At 45.9% G+C, this 15857-nt stretch overlaps 1 protein-coding gene across 2 annotated transcripts in view; it reads right to left on the bottom strand.

Annotated features, from left to right (window-relative positions):
• MAN2A1 (mannosidase alpha class 2A member 1) overlaps positions 1–15857 on the bottom strand; it is a 1157125-nt gene that overhangs the window by 117482 nt on the left and 1023786 nt on the right. For both annotated transcript variants that reach the window (XM_085632583.1, XM_085632582.1), the window contains one exon: positions 11789–11922. In XM_085632583.1, the coding sequence (XP_085488709.1) occupies positions 11789–11922 (134 nt within the window). The remainder of the gene's footprint in view (positions 1–11788; positions 11923–15857) is intronic.

Genomic DNA, 15857 nt, shown 5'->3' with positions numbered 1-15857 from the left:
TTAATAAATGATTTAGATTGGTGACTGAGGAAATGTGTCACAAATGTGTTGTGTGTCAACAGATGAATATAGGGAAAAGAACCCCAGTGACTGAGTCATATAGGAAGGTCAAGAGGGTCATTCAACAGAATGCAGATGGACTCTATTGGGATGCCTGTATGCAACAGGTTGAGATATGTCCTGGTGGTTGTGTGCATCTCCTTGCGTTGGGTGGAAACCTACAAGACCAGGAGTAATGACAGTCTTACAGTAGCCAAATTGATATTGAGGGAGCACATACCAAGATTCGGTTTCCTGACTTTGTTGGAGTCAGACTGAGGAACTCATTTCAATAATGAGGTCCTGAAAATGTTGTGTCCAGTGTTTCAAGTGGAGAAGAGATTAAATTGCAGATATCGGTCAGAGACTTCTGACATAGTAGATTAGGTCAATGGCACGTTGAAAGCCAGATTGACCAGTGTGTATCAAAATCTGTGAAATGGCCAGACGCTTTGCCTCTTATGCTGAGGAGTCTCCGCAGTGTTCCTGACAGAAAAACTGGATTAAACGAATTACATTGTGCACGCTGCAACGCCATATCGGCGTTGCAGCGCACAATGTAATTCATTTTTATTTATTTATTTATTTGTATACACAACTCCGTTTGGCCGCATTCCAGAGTTTACTACCCCCCACCCTGTCCCCCCACGCCCCGCAGCACTCCCTCGAGGAGCCGCCACTGTTTAATAGACTCTCCTAAAAGAATTAAGATTACTTAGGCCCGAGGGTGCTCAAGGAGCATAAGGGGGTGATTTAGAACACGGAGTAGGGCTAAGGAAGACTCACAAATATTTTGTAAATAAATTCATTACATGATTTATGAACTTTGTTTGTCATCTGCATAAGTAAAAGCACACTAAAGATATCTGCTTTCTGCAACTCTTTGTTTAACGGTGTGATGCTAGAGAACTCATGGAAGCTGATGAACACAATAAGCGTGGATTCATATTAGCAGGTGTATTAATAGCTGTGACTACTAGCACTAATTCTTCTTCTTGTAGGATTGTTTTCCCCTACATTTTCCACAATAGCTGAACTTACGCCTAGTGGTACCCCTAAAACCCCACATCCTACTGACAACAGTTTGCATGCACATGATTATAAAGCTTTGCATGTAGACATATCTAGAGAAGATTATGCCTCAAATGCTTATTTTAAGTTACTTTATGAATATGTTGACACTATGAATGCAATAAATTGTTATGTCTGTATGCAGTTGCCTTCGTTAGCATTTGAGGGAATTACCTATCACCATATTCCTCTTATATATTGTAGGAAAGTAGGATCTGCTTCTTATGGTTACCCCCACTTTCTGCTTGATGTAACACTGTTTTTGACTAGTCTGACTGGGATCCTGCTTAGAACCCCAGTCCATCTGTTTTCTCACTAAACTGTTATGATATGTACTTGGATACACTCCAGATTGAATACTGGGGTACCATTGTCAGTCCCTAGTATATGGTACACATGTACCCAAGGCATAGGTACCCCTGAGGTGTCCTGTAGGCTGAAGCATGTATTATGCCACCCACGAGGGGCCATGCAAAAATGAACTAGAGGCCTGCCATTGCAGCCTGTGTAAGTTGGTGCATGTACTACTTACTTAAGATATAGGTTTACTATATCAAAAGGTCACTGCACTTAACACCTATAAGTCACCCTTATAGCAGTTCTTTACAATCCTGAAGGAAGGGTGCTTGGTTCGAAGTGAGAGGGTGTCCCTGTAAGAGCAGGACACCCCTCCAGTCTACGGAGTCCATTCTCCCGGGTTGTCAGTGAAGCAGCCATATACAATATACAGAGGGGCATTGCGCGACCGTGTGATGACCAACTCTAAATCGGCTGAAACAAACCCTATTGTGTTCGGTGTCAAACATGCTGGAATCATACCACTACACCTGTAAGAGAGGTATGATTCCACCCCTCAAAAGCGAGCTTCATGGGGTCCCTGTTGTTCCCGGAACCAGCCTTCTAACTGCGGACAGCACAAAATGGTTGCTGCAGACCAGAGACACATTTCTGCGCTCCTGCTGCTGAGCCAAGCTTGAGCAGGGAAGGGCAGAACAATAAGAATCCTGTCACAGGGAGGAGTGACCACCTCCCAGAACGGATTTAGTGTATTAGGGCTGGGTGGGTCTTGCCAGTGACTGAAATTCTGCATGAGGGGCACATTTGGTGTCCCTGTGCATAGTCCAGTACAAAACAGTCCTGGGAGCCGTTGGTTCCCGCTCTAGCGCAAAACTGGACAAAGGATATGGGAGTAACCTCCCCCCTGTCCAGACCCTCCCCTGGGAGGGTCCTGAATCTTTCCAACTCTCCCCCGTGCGTACTTAAGGGCTTACCTGGCTGTAGGACCCTAGATTCGTCGTGGACAAGATTCTGACCAGAAACCACTGCACTTCGACCGTCTGGGCACTCTGGACTTCGCTTAGGCCTGACTCCGTCTCCCTCTCAGTCTGCTGCATCATCTTTGGCTGTGCACCATACAGGATCTGTGCAGGACCTGTGGAGCATTAAAGACAACTGAAGATTGTCACTCCCCTGCATTTGCGGGCACCACAACACTGCTGACCAGTCTGCTGATCCAGAGCTCCCATGGAGTCCGAAAGGCTCAGGAACACAGGAGGTGGGTTTCTATGTACCTTGATGGCTGAGCTGCCCTCTAACCAAGTTTGAGGTCAAAATCCCTCGTGGGGGCTGCAATACCCTAACCCCTGTGCACCACGTACTTTTGCAAGTGCATGTGCTTGTTTGCAATTCTTTAACAAGTGCATTGGGCTCCGAGTGGCCGTACAGCTCCGCCCTGACGTCGTCCATGGACGTGACGTTAGCGGAGCCATATATGCCCCTCCCGGCACGCCGACATCAGTTTTCGTCAGAAGACTTTTCCGCGTCAGGAGGCGAAGCCACCACCAAAAACTGTGAAAATATGGGAACAGTGTGCAGAAAAAGAAAAGGAAAAAACAAGGTATGATGAAAAAAACATCACCATAGAAAGACAGTGCCAGGCACCGTATATTGTAAACTGAGGGAGGGAAAAGAACAGAGCACCACTCTGGGAGGGACCCCTTCAATCGTTTAGTCCAAAACCTCCTCCGGAGGCAGAAGAAAAATCCAGAGCATAGGCAGGATTGAACCCTTGGCCTGTGTGAGCCTGTGCCACCGGAGGCACAAGACTCACCATTGAGCCATAGCTCCATGGTGAACCATCACAGCAGCCGGCAGTAAGGTTGCAACCACAATATATGACAGTGAAGGACAACCAGTCCAGAACCCAGGAGCAAAGACAAAGTACCATAAAGCGTCACCCAAAAGGAGACGTCAGGTCTGAAAAATGGACCTGCCGAATGCAGCATTGTCAGAGACTGCAGCCGCTAGATTGCAGGGGAGGCAAGAGACCTCAAGCGGTTGAAGAAGATAGAAGGGAAGAATTAGACTCAGATCGGACAACCCAGGGTAGGGGTTGCAAAGGACACATGGCACATGAGCATACCGTCCAATCACAAGAATGGGCAGAGCAGAGCCCCGAACAAAAGGAAGTAGCTTTGTGAGTCGGAGTGAGGAGAAGACGTCACCCTGCAGAGAATAAAGCCACCAAAAGGGAGGCGAAGGCAAAAAGCCCAACCTGAAAAGATTGTCGCAGGACGGGGAGGACGGGCGGGCGTTAAGGAATCTGCGGCTAGACTATGTCTCTACCAGATACATCGTTACCGAAGGTAAGTAACTTGTTCATCTGATAGGGACGTCTAGCCGCAGATTCCTCAACTTAGAATAGATACCAAAGCCATGCCCCTAGAGGAGGCGGGACTGCGACTGAACCCCACGAAGGTCCAGAGAGAATCCAGACGTCAATAACATGACCAAAAGAGTGATGTCAACCAAAGAGCGAAACACAGTGGGGACAGAAGTGACAGCTCAGCCAACCACCAAACCCCCAAGGCCTGAAGAGAGCAGGGAATCAAGGGGAGGCGAGGGCACCACAGCCCATCCAGAATAACAAGAAAACCCCCACATGTAGAGGGGATGAGAGAAGGAAAACACCAACCCAGAATGCTTGTGCCCGATTGAAAAAAATGCCCAACTTCGAAAGAAGACCAAGAAGCATGAAGGATCCACAGTATCCAAGGTGTCGACAAGAAGCCAGAGCTAGCCCCAGCTAAATTACTTGAACAGCGTAAAACACTGTTAAACCTGCTCCTGTAAAGATACGAAGGCAGCAGGATACCGACCCACGCTCAGCACGGGCCGACATGGAAGAAAAACACACCCAGCAAAGAAACGGGCGTGAAAAGATAGTCCAGCACCTCGCAGGAAGTAGAACTGAACCTTACGGTGCGAAAGAACCGCAGGATGTGGCAGTTGACAAGCCAACCCAAAGGACTGGTTAAGTGGTATGGTGGAGAGAACGCGTAGCGCACTCACATGTACCACAGAGAAAGAGTACTGTGGAGAGCATTGAAAGGATGCCCCTACACAGCTCGAAAGACGTTCATATGTGGCCAGGAGGAACACTAGGAAGCAAGACAGCAGGAACAGCTGAGATGCGCCCAATAGCAAGAAGGCAACGGGCCGCACAAGCCATGAGGAAGAACATGGCGCAGAAAGAGCCTCAAGAAGATGCGGAAACCCGGCCAAACCCAGGCACTAGGGTACGCTCAAAAGTACCCGCAGTTACATAGAAAGTGGAACTAGGCCAGGTTACAAGCAACGTCAGCCAGCAGTTCGGAAGAAAGAGAACAGTCCCCTCGCACGACAATTTAAAAGAAAAGACAAGCCTAACAAGGGAGTACTTAGGACCAACTCACGGGTCCTAGACACCAGGAAGAGCGGGGTTCAAGGAGAACTCTCCACGAGTCCGCCACATTTCAGAATGCTATTGGAACGTAGAAATCCCTGTGCAAAAGCCGCGGGGATGTGGAGAAAACTGTTGGGGAATAAGCCAAAAGGCCATAACAATCTACAACAGAGAGGTCCACTGCAACTCCCTACTTGGAAGAACAACCCAGAAGGGGCTGGCACCAAAAGACGGACCATAGGATAAAAGCAAGATGCCAGCCTATGCGAGGTAGATACCACACAGCATAGACCTAGACCCGGAGTCCAAGCACTACAGACAAAAGAGCGATGCGACCCTGCGGGACACAGTAAAAGGAGGTATATGAGCCCCAGAGGGATACCCATAATGAAAACTCCACAGGAGCGTACGAAGGCAAAGGCGGACACCTGCCACTAGCCAATACCCCACATAGGTCAAGGGTCAACCCCTGACAAGAAGGGGGTCCTCTTGGCAAAACAGACAGTAAGAGGACTTGAAACAAAAAAAAAACAGCCATACGGCTATACAGACAATACAGAGGCACCAACCTGCCTCTGATAAAAACTGGTCCGTAAAGGAAGACCGCAACGAAGAAGAAAAGTCAAGCAGTCAGTGGCACGGCAGAATTACGGTAGCCCTGACAGAAGCCTGGAGATCGCCGAGTCAGCGTGGGACCCAAAAAGGTCTATTCTATTAAACGGCATGTCTTGGAGGCTCTCCCGAATATTATCAGGGAAGCGACTGTCATGCATCCAGGCCTGACGGCGCAAAGCCACCGACAGTTCAAGAGCACGGCCCACACAGTCTGTGGTATCCAGGGATGAGCGTATTGTAAAATGAGCCATTTCCTTGCCGTGAAGGACAAGACGGAGTAATTCAGGGCGCAATTCCTCCGGAAGGAAAGGAAGAAGGTTAGCCACAGAGTCCCAGAGTGCAGAGGGCGCACATGCAAACACGCATGCAGTGTTTAAAGCACGGATGGCCGCGCTAGAAGAAGCAAAAAGCTGTCTTCCACATGCATCCAGCCACCTGGATTCCCAGGTGGGAGGTAACAAGGGCAAAGTGGAGGAGTCCTGCAACCCAAAGGCCGCCTGAATTACCAGGCCCTGAGAGGCAGGGTGGAGGGACAGGCAAAGTGGATCCTCCAGGGCGGGACGGTGCCTACCAGCAATGGCCTGATCAACCGGGTCTCCGGAAGAGGGCCGTGCCCATGCGCCACGCAGAGCGTCTAATAAAGCACCCACATGGGGTAGCAAGGGCTCCACGGTAATGGGCTTGAGATGGAGCAGATCCATTAAGGGATCTGGGATGAGGGGTACCCCAGGAGGCTGCAAGCCGAGGATAGCAGCTGCCCGGTTGATAGTCCGCACATAGGCAACCCCTAGCTCAGTAGTCACCCTAGGAGGGGACAAGAGGCCGTCTGTACGAGACGGTTGGAGGCTTATTCTCCCAGTTGCCATAAAGAGCGGGGCTGGGGAACGAGCCGCAGGCCATGCCACACTAAGGACCTGCACCAGTGGCCCCAGACCAGGTGAAGCAGCATCAGCAGCCTCTGAAAAGGCCGTAGCGGATACTGGAGTCGCCCGACCCCGCTGAGGGGACAGAAACGAGGAATCTGGAGGGAGGTCAACCCCAGGCATGGACGCCGGTGTCGATGAATGGATGGACACAGATGGCGACGGATGCGTCGACAGTGGCGTCGGCGGGCGCCGTGTCGGAGTCTACTGGACATCGACTGTCTCCACGATGGACGTTAGCTCGGCACAGACCGGCGTCGGATGATGCGTTGCCGTGGGACGTGTAGTCAGGCTTAGAGCTTGGTGTGGGTTTGGACGTCGAACCCGTCATTGAGTCCGACGCGGTGTCCGGCTCTGAGCCTGGCGTCGTTGACGCCGCTTCTACCATCCGCACAGGAAGCCGCACAGGGCTATGCATTGACTGGCAGTGTGAACCTGGCGTCGCCGATGCCACTCCCACCGTCCGCGCAGGAAGCCGCTCAGGGCTATGCGCTGACTGGCGGTGTGTGCTAGAGCGACCAGGTCGGTCTGGGCCACGGCCCAACGTCGTCGCCTATGGCTCCGCTGACATCACGTCCATGGATGGCGTCAGGGCGGAGCCGTACGGTGCTGCCCCCCCCCCGGTGCGCAGAGGTGCTGCTGCTCAAAATTTTCCGGACCAGTCTGACGCCTGGGGATATTCTAAGTTAAGGAATCTGCGGCTAGACGTCTCGATCATATCTCTAAAACTACAACCGCGACTTTCACATGGAGTTGTAGAGAGCACGCGGTCATGTTCCCATACTGCACCCGTCCTCCGTGGGTTCCCTATCTACTCACTTTGGGAGGTTCCTTGGGGTCCCAGCGATTCTACGTCCTCTCGACATCATCCTGACTCGAGTCGTTGTTCTTATTCCACTTTCTTAGCATATGGTTTGGTCCTTCCCGGGGCACACTGTGCATTAGTGCTATTTAATGTCATTTATTTGTTTAAGTATTGTGCGCTGTGTCTATCTCCGTGTAGGACATACTGTAACGTACTAGATAGTGTTATATAATAAATACATATTTTTTATAACTATTATGTGGTTCTCTTCGCATTTAATCTTTACTATAAGATTACATTCTGGTAAAAAAAAAGCTGCTTTACACTCCTTCAAGACTTAGCCTGAAGGCTGCTCTCCACAGCTAGCACTTGGATAGCTTTCTAAGGTTGTCCGAGACCTCTTAAATCACCATAAGGGTTGTCTGGACTGGTGCGGGTGCTCACTTTAATTAGTGGACACCATATACCAGGCCAGCCTCTCACACATATGGTGTTAGGTGTGGCCTTCTGTTAAGTCTGGTTTACGGAACAAGACATAGTCAATATTATTTTCCGAATTATGATTTAGTATTTTCTGAAGTCCCTTTGCTCAAGTATTTGAATAGACATTATCACTCTAAGATAATGGCGACAGTTTATAGTTTCCTTAGGCCAAAAGTGACTCTGGCCACGGCTTATGCCTATAGACACAATTTAACATGTTCCCTAACTGAGGTGGAGAATTCCTTTTTTGATTTAACCGATGAAAGGAAAAGAGCAATAAATCGTGAAAAATAGGAAGGGATCTGAAATATTTAGCACAGTGGTATGCAGAATATGCAAAACATTGAGACTTAGGAGTTATGCCTGAATTACCTTTAGATTTGTGTAAACAGTGAAATTATGTGAGAGTAGGGATATATCTACTCTTAACACTATATACATGGCTAAAAGTGATTGTGATAATATTTTTTAGTATGTTGGAGTTTGGCTTCCGTTTTTGGGAGGACAAGATCCTGTTATTTCTAGAGGTTTTTTTGGTTTGTGAAGAGCATGCATATTTCAAATTGCCCAAGGGATGGTATAGTGCATGTTATTTGGATGTAGTTTTCCAAAGGTTTTATCATGTGGAACATATGAATAATCTTACATGGGAGACAAAAACTAGAACTAAATGAGTTAGTACTGGTGCTGAAATTGTGGGAGATATCTTTGGTGCAAAAATTCCAAATGTAGGAGTAATATTCAATGTTCTCAAGATTAGAAAATTGACCACCAGTAGGGCACGTTCCCTGTTAGCTGTAGATACTGCAATAGTAGCGATGAGATCCATGGTTTTACAGAATTGTCTTGCGTTAGGCATCCTTTTTGCAAAAGAGGGCTGAGTCTGTAGAATGTTAAAGGTACAGCAATGTTATACCTGCATTCCTTGACAAAAGTAATAACTTAAAGATGTACATTAAGAATATTACTGGTTTGAAAGGAGAGTTGGAGCAGTTAGATGCTACAGGTGCATGAGAAGCAATTGGCAATGGTTCTGCTGAAATAGGCGCATGGCTTGGAAACCTTGGAAGCAGATTATTTGGTTCCATTTTGAGATCCCGTTAAAATAATTGCCCATTGTGCAATATCTCGGTTTGTAACCTTTAAGAGGTACAAGTATATGAAATCAGCAAGAGAGGCAAAGGAGAGGAAGGGGGGAAAGAGAGTGGATGTAGAATGGGGGAGAGTAAGTCTACATTTTACGATTATCTGAAACATCTAGAAAAGACCAAACGAAAGCTGTTGAGAACTTCAAGGATTTGACTTGATCTCTCATGATAAGGATTCATATGTGTGTTATTGTGATGGCTAACATCGCCATCAGATGGGGGACTGGACCAGCGTAATTTAGGCTACTCTCTTACACGTCACAGAAGTGCAATTATATAAGTGCCCCTGACATTATATTCACAGTGTGCCTTAATCCTATTGACGTGCATGACTCATTTAAATGCATTTAATGAAATGTATTCAGTGTAGAATTTAGAGATTTATAAACGTGCACTAATGTTCAACATAACATTAATCTCGTATTCTTTACTCAAGTTTAACATTTACAGTTCAAGCTATAATTGCATATGTAAACATGTATTCCTTGCAATCGTTGCGCAGTTTTATTAAAATTACACATGTGCATGTATAACCATGAAATCAAAATGCACATTGAATGCTTTGTTAATGTTAGCCTGACTTAAGGCCTTGCTTTAAAGTGTACTTTGCTTGATCAGCACGTTTTTTTCCTTTGCAGGTGCGTTCTCAACGCTTTGTTAAGGAGAAAAGGAGTATTGTTGTCTGTATAAGTTTCTTGATTGCAAGGCCTGAGAAGAGAAGTCTTGGTAAGAATGTGGAGACCTAGTGAGCAGATGAATCCTCCTATTCCTCATGTATCAGGACCGAATGGATGTTCAAGGTTACAGATACTGTCCAAATTCTGTGGGATGGGAATGTTGTGCAATGCATGATGTGAGGTCGGACACCATTGGTCACTAGAGGGGTGGGGGGAGATACGCCTGATGCGGGAGTTTCCGTATGCTTTAATTTAATGTTCACACTGTTAGAAGCTAGAGCAGATTTGCTTGGACTTTGAGGGGTACAGACCTCTCTACTTCTTTTATTCCTGGGATGGAGCGGGGGTCAAGATTTATTTTAAGTACTTATTCCAATTCTGGAAGACTTCTACTGGAGCCTCCACTATGCTGACTCCTCCTCGCATTTTCAAACTCCCTCGAGACCCCATTTTAAAACCCATCCTTATTCTGAACCTAGAACCTAGAATCAGGTACTAGATGACTTTAAAGCTTATTCATGTTTAGGAGGGAATACTAGAGTTTCTTTAAGGAACACATTTCTATTCCTTATATTCTGTATCATCGTAGCTGTTGTTATTTCATATCTAAATCTTAAGACTGAACATACTCCATGATTTCAGTGTATCAATTTCTAAGCTGTACCTTTTTAATATCCTTTTGATATTCGTATTAGTTGGATTGATTGTTAATTTACAATAAACTACTTAACTTTAATCATCGATTCCTGGTCTTTATTGTATGACCAAATGTGCTTCAAAGAGATTGAACTGTTTTATTTTTGCTAACTCCCTTATTGTCTCAGTCAACCTAAAAATATTCTTCAGTTGTGAGATTGTAAACTACACACCCGCGCACTCTCAGTGTGTTGGGAAGAAGTAGAAGGGCATAGCCCTGTCAAACCATTAAAAGTCCCACCTCCCCACATCCCCCCACTGAATGTTATATCTTGCTACCCATGGAGGAAATGACTGAGTCTGTCTTACACCGGGTGGTCATGAGCTGCTGCAGGCCAACAGAAGTGGCATGGAGGATGCTGCCAGAGGAGCTGGGGAATGGAAAGTTCACTGCAACTGCGCCTGTGGATCTCATCCACATGTGGCACCATACCATCACGCTAGTCCCAACTGCCCTGCTTAATCAATCTGTGGCGTCCAGGTCTGACTGCATGACATATCTGTCTGCATCTTGACCTACCTGAATAGTCTGCCCCAAATTGTCACGGAGCTCTGCCAGGACTGCTGGCAAGAGCTCTTCGACCAAGTCCCATAATGTGCGGGAGTACCTAGCCAGCAAATAACTGAAGTTGACTTACCAAAGTTCAAGGCTAGTTGAAAAGTACACTTATTTCCCAAATGCCTCAATTCTCCTCAAATACCCGCCCTAAGAGTTTTGGGATTTTGACCTACCCGAAGGGGTGGCCCTGAGAGCAAGAACAGGACCGAGCTCTCGACTTCAACTGAGAAAGGGACTTGCATGACTTCTTCCGATGGTCAGTGAATGCAGCTTGGCTCTGCGATCCTGAATAGCCTTCGAGAGCATCAGGGCACACTCTTAACACAACTTGGAGTCGTGGCCTAAACCTAAACACCAGAGAAATACCTCATGGGGTTCTGTCACAGACGCCTGCTTGCAAAAGTCCCTACAAGGCTTAAACCCTGTACTTTTAGAAGGGCACAAGTTTCCATTCACTATGGAAAAGAATAGTTTCATAAAAAAACCTCATCAAATGACAAGAAAATGTTAAGAGCTAGCTCTGTAACCAAAGGCGTAGAAAGAAAGAACCTGACATCAGCGTGCTTGGGTGTTGCTTTTATACAGCTCCAGCCAACACCTGCAGGGCAGAATAAGGTCGATGCAGAGCTGCATGACGGCACAAACTAGGGCGCTGGCTCTATACTGAAAAATATTCCAGATCCAGTCTAGCATCTGGGGGATAAGGTGAGGAATCTGCAGTTAGAAATATCCATCTGAAAAGATTCTCCAACAACAATATGTTCATGCTTTACCACATACCTAAATGGTGCAATATTATCAGTGGCATTAAATGTTTTAAATAATTTTAAAAAACCTCAAGGAGAGAGTAAACATGGATATTAAAATAATGAGACTGCAATCATTTCTGCAAAATTTATATTTGAAGGCAAACAACTCGTAAACTGTTCTTGAAAACTAATTCACACAGTGAGAAAAACAAAAATATTAACTATTGCATGTACAGTTCATTCTAGGAGCATGGAATACCATAAAATGTTATAAACATTATAAAGGAGGAAATGTCTACCTTATCAACTCCATGCCTTTTCTCCAACAGTATTCTGAACAAATTGGCAGTAATTTTGTTATCCTGGACACCCTGGCCAAGACCGCGATTGTCATCTTGCATTAGTCTGCGATCCATGAAGGCTTCAAGTTGACCTGAGATACAAAGTTAAATGTATTTTGCAGAAGTACTACAGTATGTGACTCACTGGTTAAAGGTAAAAACACAACTATTATTTCCAAAACACTGCTTTTAGACTATCTCTTTCAAAAGTAAATATAAGGCGAGTCACCCAATTGCTACTTACAGCTTATGCTATCAAGGTGACAAACATACTATGCACAAGCCCACTTGATCTAGTAATTATCAATGGTCCTGACTTTCATAGTGTGCAGCAGAAATACAGGGTGTAAGAAATTTAGTTATTGGTTGAGGAAGGGTGGAAGCCCCACAGACAACAACCACAATCCTCAGGGCGAACCACAAAAGTCACTAAACAACAAGTTTCTTACCTTCGGTAACGCATTATCTGGTAGTGACAAGATGTAAATGCAGATTCCATACTTTAGTCTACGTAACCCCCTTGCCATTGTCAGCTTTTTCGGGGACAAATTTCTGCGCTCAAAACGTGGAGCCACATATAGAAACTGCCTACTGAAGCAGTGTGCTAAAATAAGCAACATTCTTGTGTCCGATAATCACTGAATTCTTAATATGTGACTTTTCATAACAAAATCATTGAGACAAAAAAGGACTCAGTACGCAGAGCAGGAGGGATGGGAGGGTCGTTAAGGAATCTGCAGTCTCTAACAGATAATGCATTCGCGAAAGTAAGTAATTTGTTAATCTGATAGAGACATCTAGGCGATGATTCCTTACTTTAGAATCAGATACTAAAGCATACCATCCTCGGAGGATGGTCTGCTAACTGAGACCATGAAAAAGTCTCTCACTGGAACAAAATCTGACATTCGTGATAATGTAGGTGATAATGTAGGTGAACAATAACATACTCTTCAAATTAAAAACCCGTAGAAGGAACCACAGATAAGTGAAGTCATAAGACATTAAAAGGCATGGGAATTACATTATCCATGTTAGCATGATAACCTGTGGTAGAAGCCAACTAACAATATGAATAAAAAACAAGTTACTTACCTTCGGTAACAATGTACCTGTAAGAGACATATGCAGTTATAGATTCCTTACCTAAGAATTACCCCCAGGCGTCAGACTTGATCTGGAGAATTTGTTTTTTAGCAGTACCCCTGCGCGTCTGTAGGTGGCATCGGTCGACTATGTCCGTCGTCGGCGTCATGGTCATCAGGATGACGTTGCGGTGTCTACTTAGACGCCGACCCTGCTCGCTGACGTCAGTTCGGACAGGACTTTCCACGCCAGAAGCGCAGAGCCATGCAAGACACTGACCACTGGTGCACATAACTAGGGCCCTGTAGGGGAGTCCCTATCCCTAGAAGTCAGTTCGCAGAACGGGGAGGATGGGTGGGGAGGTAAGGAATCTATAACTATATACGTCTCTCACAGATACATCGTTACCGCAATTGAGCAATACCTCTTTGCCATATAGAGTTCTATCTGAGCCAGAACTGCTCTGTAAACATAGAGAAAGGTCCATCACCCATGGGAAAAGCATAACGAATGCTCTATTAAAAAGAGTTGAAGAGAATAACAGCAACAATTGGCATACAACCAGTCTTATCCCTAGGAAAATCAACTAGAGATAATAAAAATGCCTTTAGGATATCCCCAAAATGTATACTTACATAGGAGTAAAAAAAATAACCGCTTATTTATTAACAAGAGAAAAGTATAACACATAGATTTACAATAAAGCAGAGTAATCAGTCAGACAATACCGACATAACAGTATGGCAATCAAAGTGGGCATCATACCACATAGGAAAGCAACAGCCATCCAAAACATCAGCGTAATGCAAATTGCCTGAGACACCACCATCAAGCAATGGTAGTATAAAGTTGAATAAGTTAGTAAGGATGAAAAATAAACCTTACCTTAATAGCCTAGCGAAAACCAAGGTTAGTATGTGACCATTCTATAAGAACAGAGACCCATCTATAGATGATTCAGAAAGGGTCTCCCACATACTTAAACAGGACAATTTAAAGGATTATTTAATTTAAAAAAATCGGACTGATTTTGCATATTCCGTCTAGCGACAACACTCCACAAAATGTGAACCCAAACTACAAACAATTGGAGTCAGTTAAAGGATAAAAACAGTTGTCACCTAGAAGAGCAACAATCCTTTAATATAGTAGTTAGCGTTGTGAGAAGCTGGCTTAGTATATGGAGCACACTTAGGTAAGTGTAGTACCCTGTACTAATCCAGACAACCCTTATGGTGATTTTAGTGGTCTTAGACAAACGTAGAAAATTCTCTAAGTGATAGCTGTGGAGATCAGCCTTCAGGTTTGGTCTAAAAGGAGTGTAAAGCAGCTTGTTTTACCAGTACTTAATCTTATGGTATAGGTTAAGTGAAAAAGAACCACACAGTGTAGAATTAAAAATAGGTATTTATTATTAACACTCACTAACACAATGTATTATCTCCTACCTGGAGATACAACACAATAACACAATACTTTGTCAATATAATTCATAATTAGCACAGAATTCACAGTGGTCCCCAGGGGGAGACCAAACCATATACTAAAATAGTAGAATGCGAATCACGACTCAAGTCAAGAATGGACCCAGAAGACGTAGAAGATCCGGGGACCCAAGGAACCACCCAAGGTGAATATCTAGGAACTCTAACAGAGGTTGTTTGAAAAGTAGGACCACAACCGCGCGCTTGATGCTAGTCAATAGGTCAGTCGCAGTTGCAATTTTAAAGAAGAAGGACCCTTCTTAGTGAACTCCGAAGAAACCCCATGGTTGATAGAAGGTTGGAGGGTCAACCCATCCGTGGACAATTCAAGGTGAAAGGTACCTGTAAGCAGAGGGGACTGAGACTATGCCACTCAGGAGTGGCCAGGAGGCAGGGAAGATGAATGCCCACCGATGTTGAAGATGCAGGAGAGTTGACAGTGCCCATGAAGTTGCAGCTGTACAGACCAGGCGACGCTGTAGAAGACCAGGAGCCTTCACAAGCTGTCCCACGTGGGATGTCGAGGGCCATGGGGTCTGTATCTAGCATGGGGCACCAACAAGCCTTGGCAGGGGCAAACAAGGTAATAGACGAAAAGGGTGCAGGGTCCGGATCAGCAAAGTCCAAGTGACTCACCACTGGTAGATAAGTCAGAGCAGGCTCGAGCAAGCAGGGGAGCCCACAGGAGTTGTAGAAGACCCCCAAGAGGACCCCCAGACGGGAGGCACAGTAGTCGGCAAAGGACCTTGTGCAGCTCACCAAAGGATGAAGGCCCACGGTGCAAAGGAGGCACTGCAGGCGTAGATCTTGGTCTCCCGGAGATGCTTGAGGTGGTTGGCGCTTCTTGGAGCTTGAAGATATCTGGAGGAGAGAAGCAACAAGCCTTAGCAACGGCAAGTCGACACAGTGCACAAGGGTTCTGTTCCAGCGGTTCAGACAAGGAATACTGGCCTCAAACTTGGTGAGAAGACAGTGCAGGCCACGAGGGAGTTGCAGAACCATCACCTGTGTTGCTGAGCCTTTCAGAGTCTTCGGGAGCCCAGTATCAGCAGACTGGTCAGCTGTGTGCGGTGCCTGCAGATGCAGGGGAGTGACTCCTTCACTCCAAGGGAGATTCCTTCGGGTGTTCTTGGATGTCCACAGGCCTTTTGAACAACCTGTATGGAGCACAGGAATAGACGTTGCAGCAGACTTGCAGGGTGACGAGACCAGGAGCAACAGAAGTCTTCCCAGTTACAGTCTCAGTTCCCAAGGCGAAGTCCAGAGAGGTCCAGAATGCCCAGATGGTTGAAGTTGAACTAGTATGTGATCTGAATCTTGTCCCACGACAAAACCAGGGACCTACCCACAGGTAAGCCCTTAAGTACCCTACGGAAAGGGTTGGAACAATTCAGGTGTCCCTCGCAGAGGAGGGGCTGGACAGTATGATTCCAAAATGTTTGATACCAAACGTGACA

This window comes from Triturus cristatus, chromosome 2_1 (genome assembly GCF_964204655.1).
Source record: "Triturus cristatus chromosome 2_1, aTriCri1.1, whole genome shotgun sequence".
Lineage (NCBI taxonomy): Eukaryota > Metazoa > Chordata > Amphibia > Caudata > Salamandridae > Triturus > Triturus cristatus.
The sequence above is the reverse complement of the archived record's forward strand: the minus strand, read 5'-3'. Positions and strand labels throughout refer to the sequence as shown.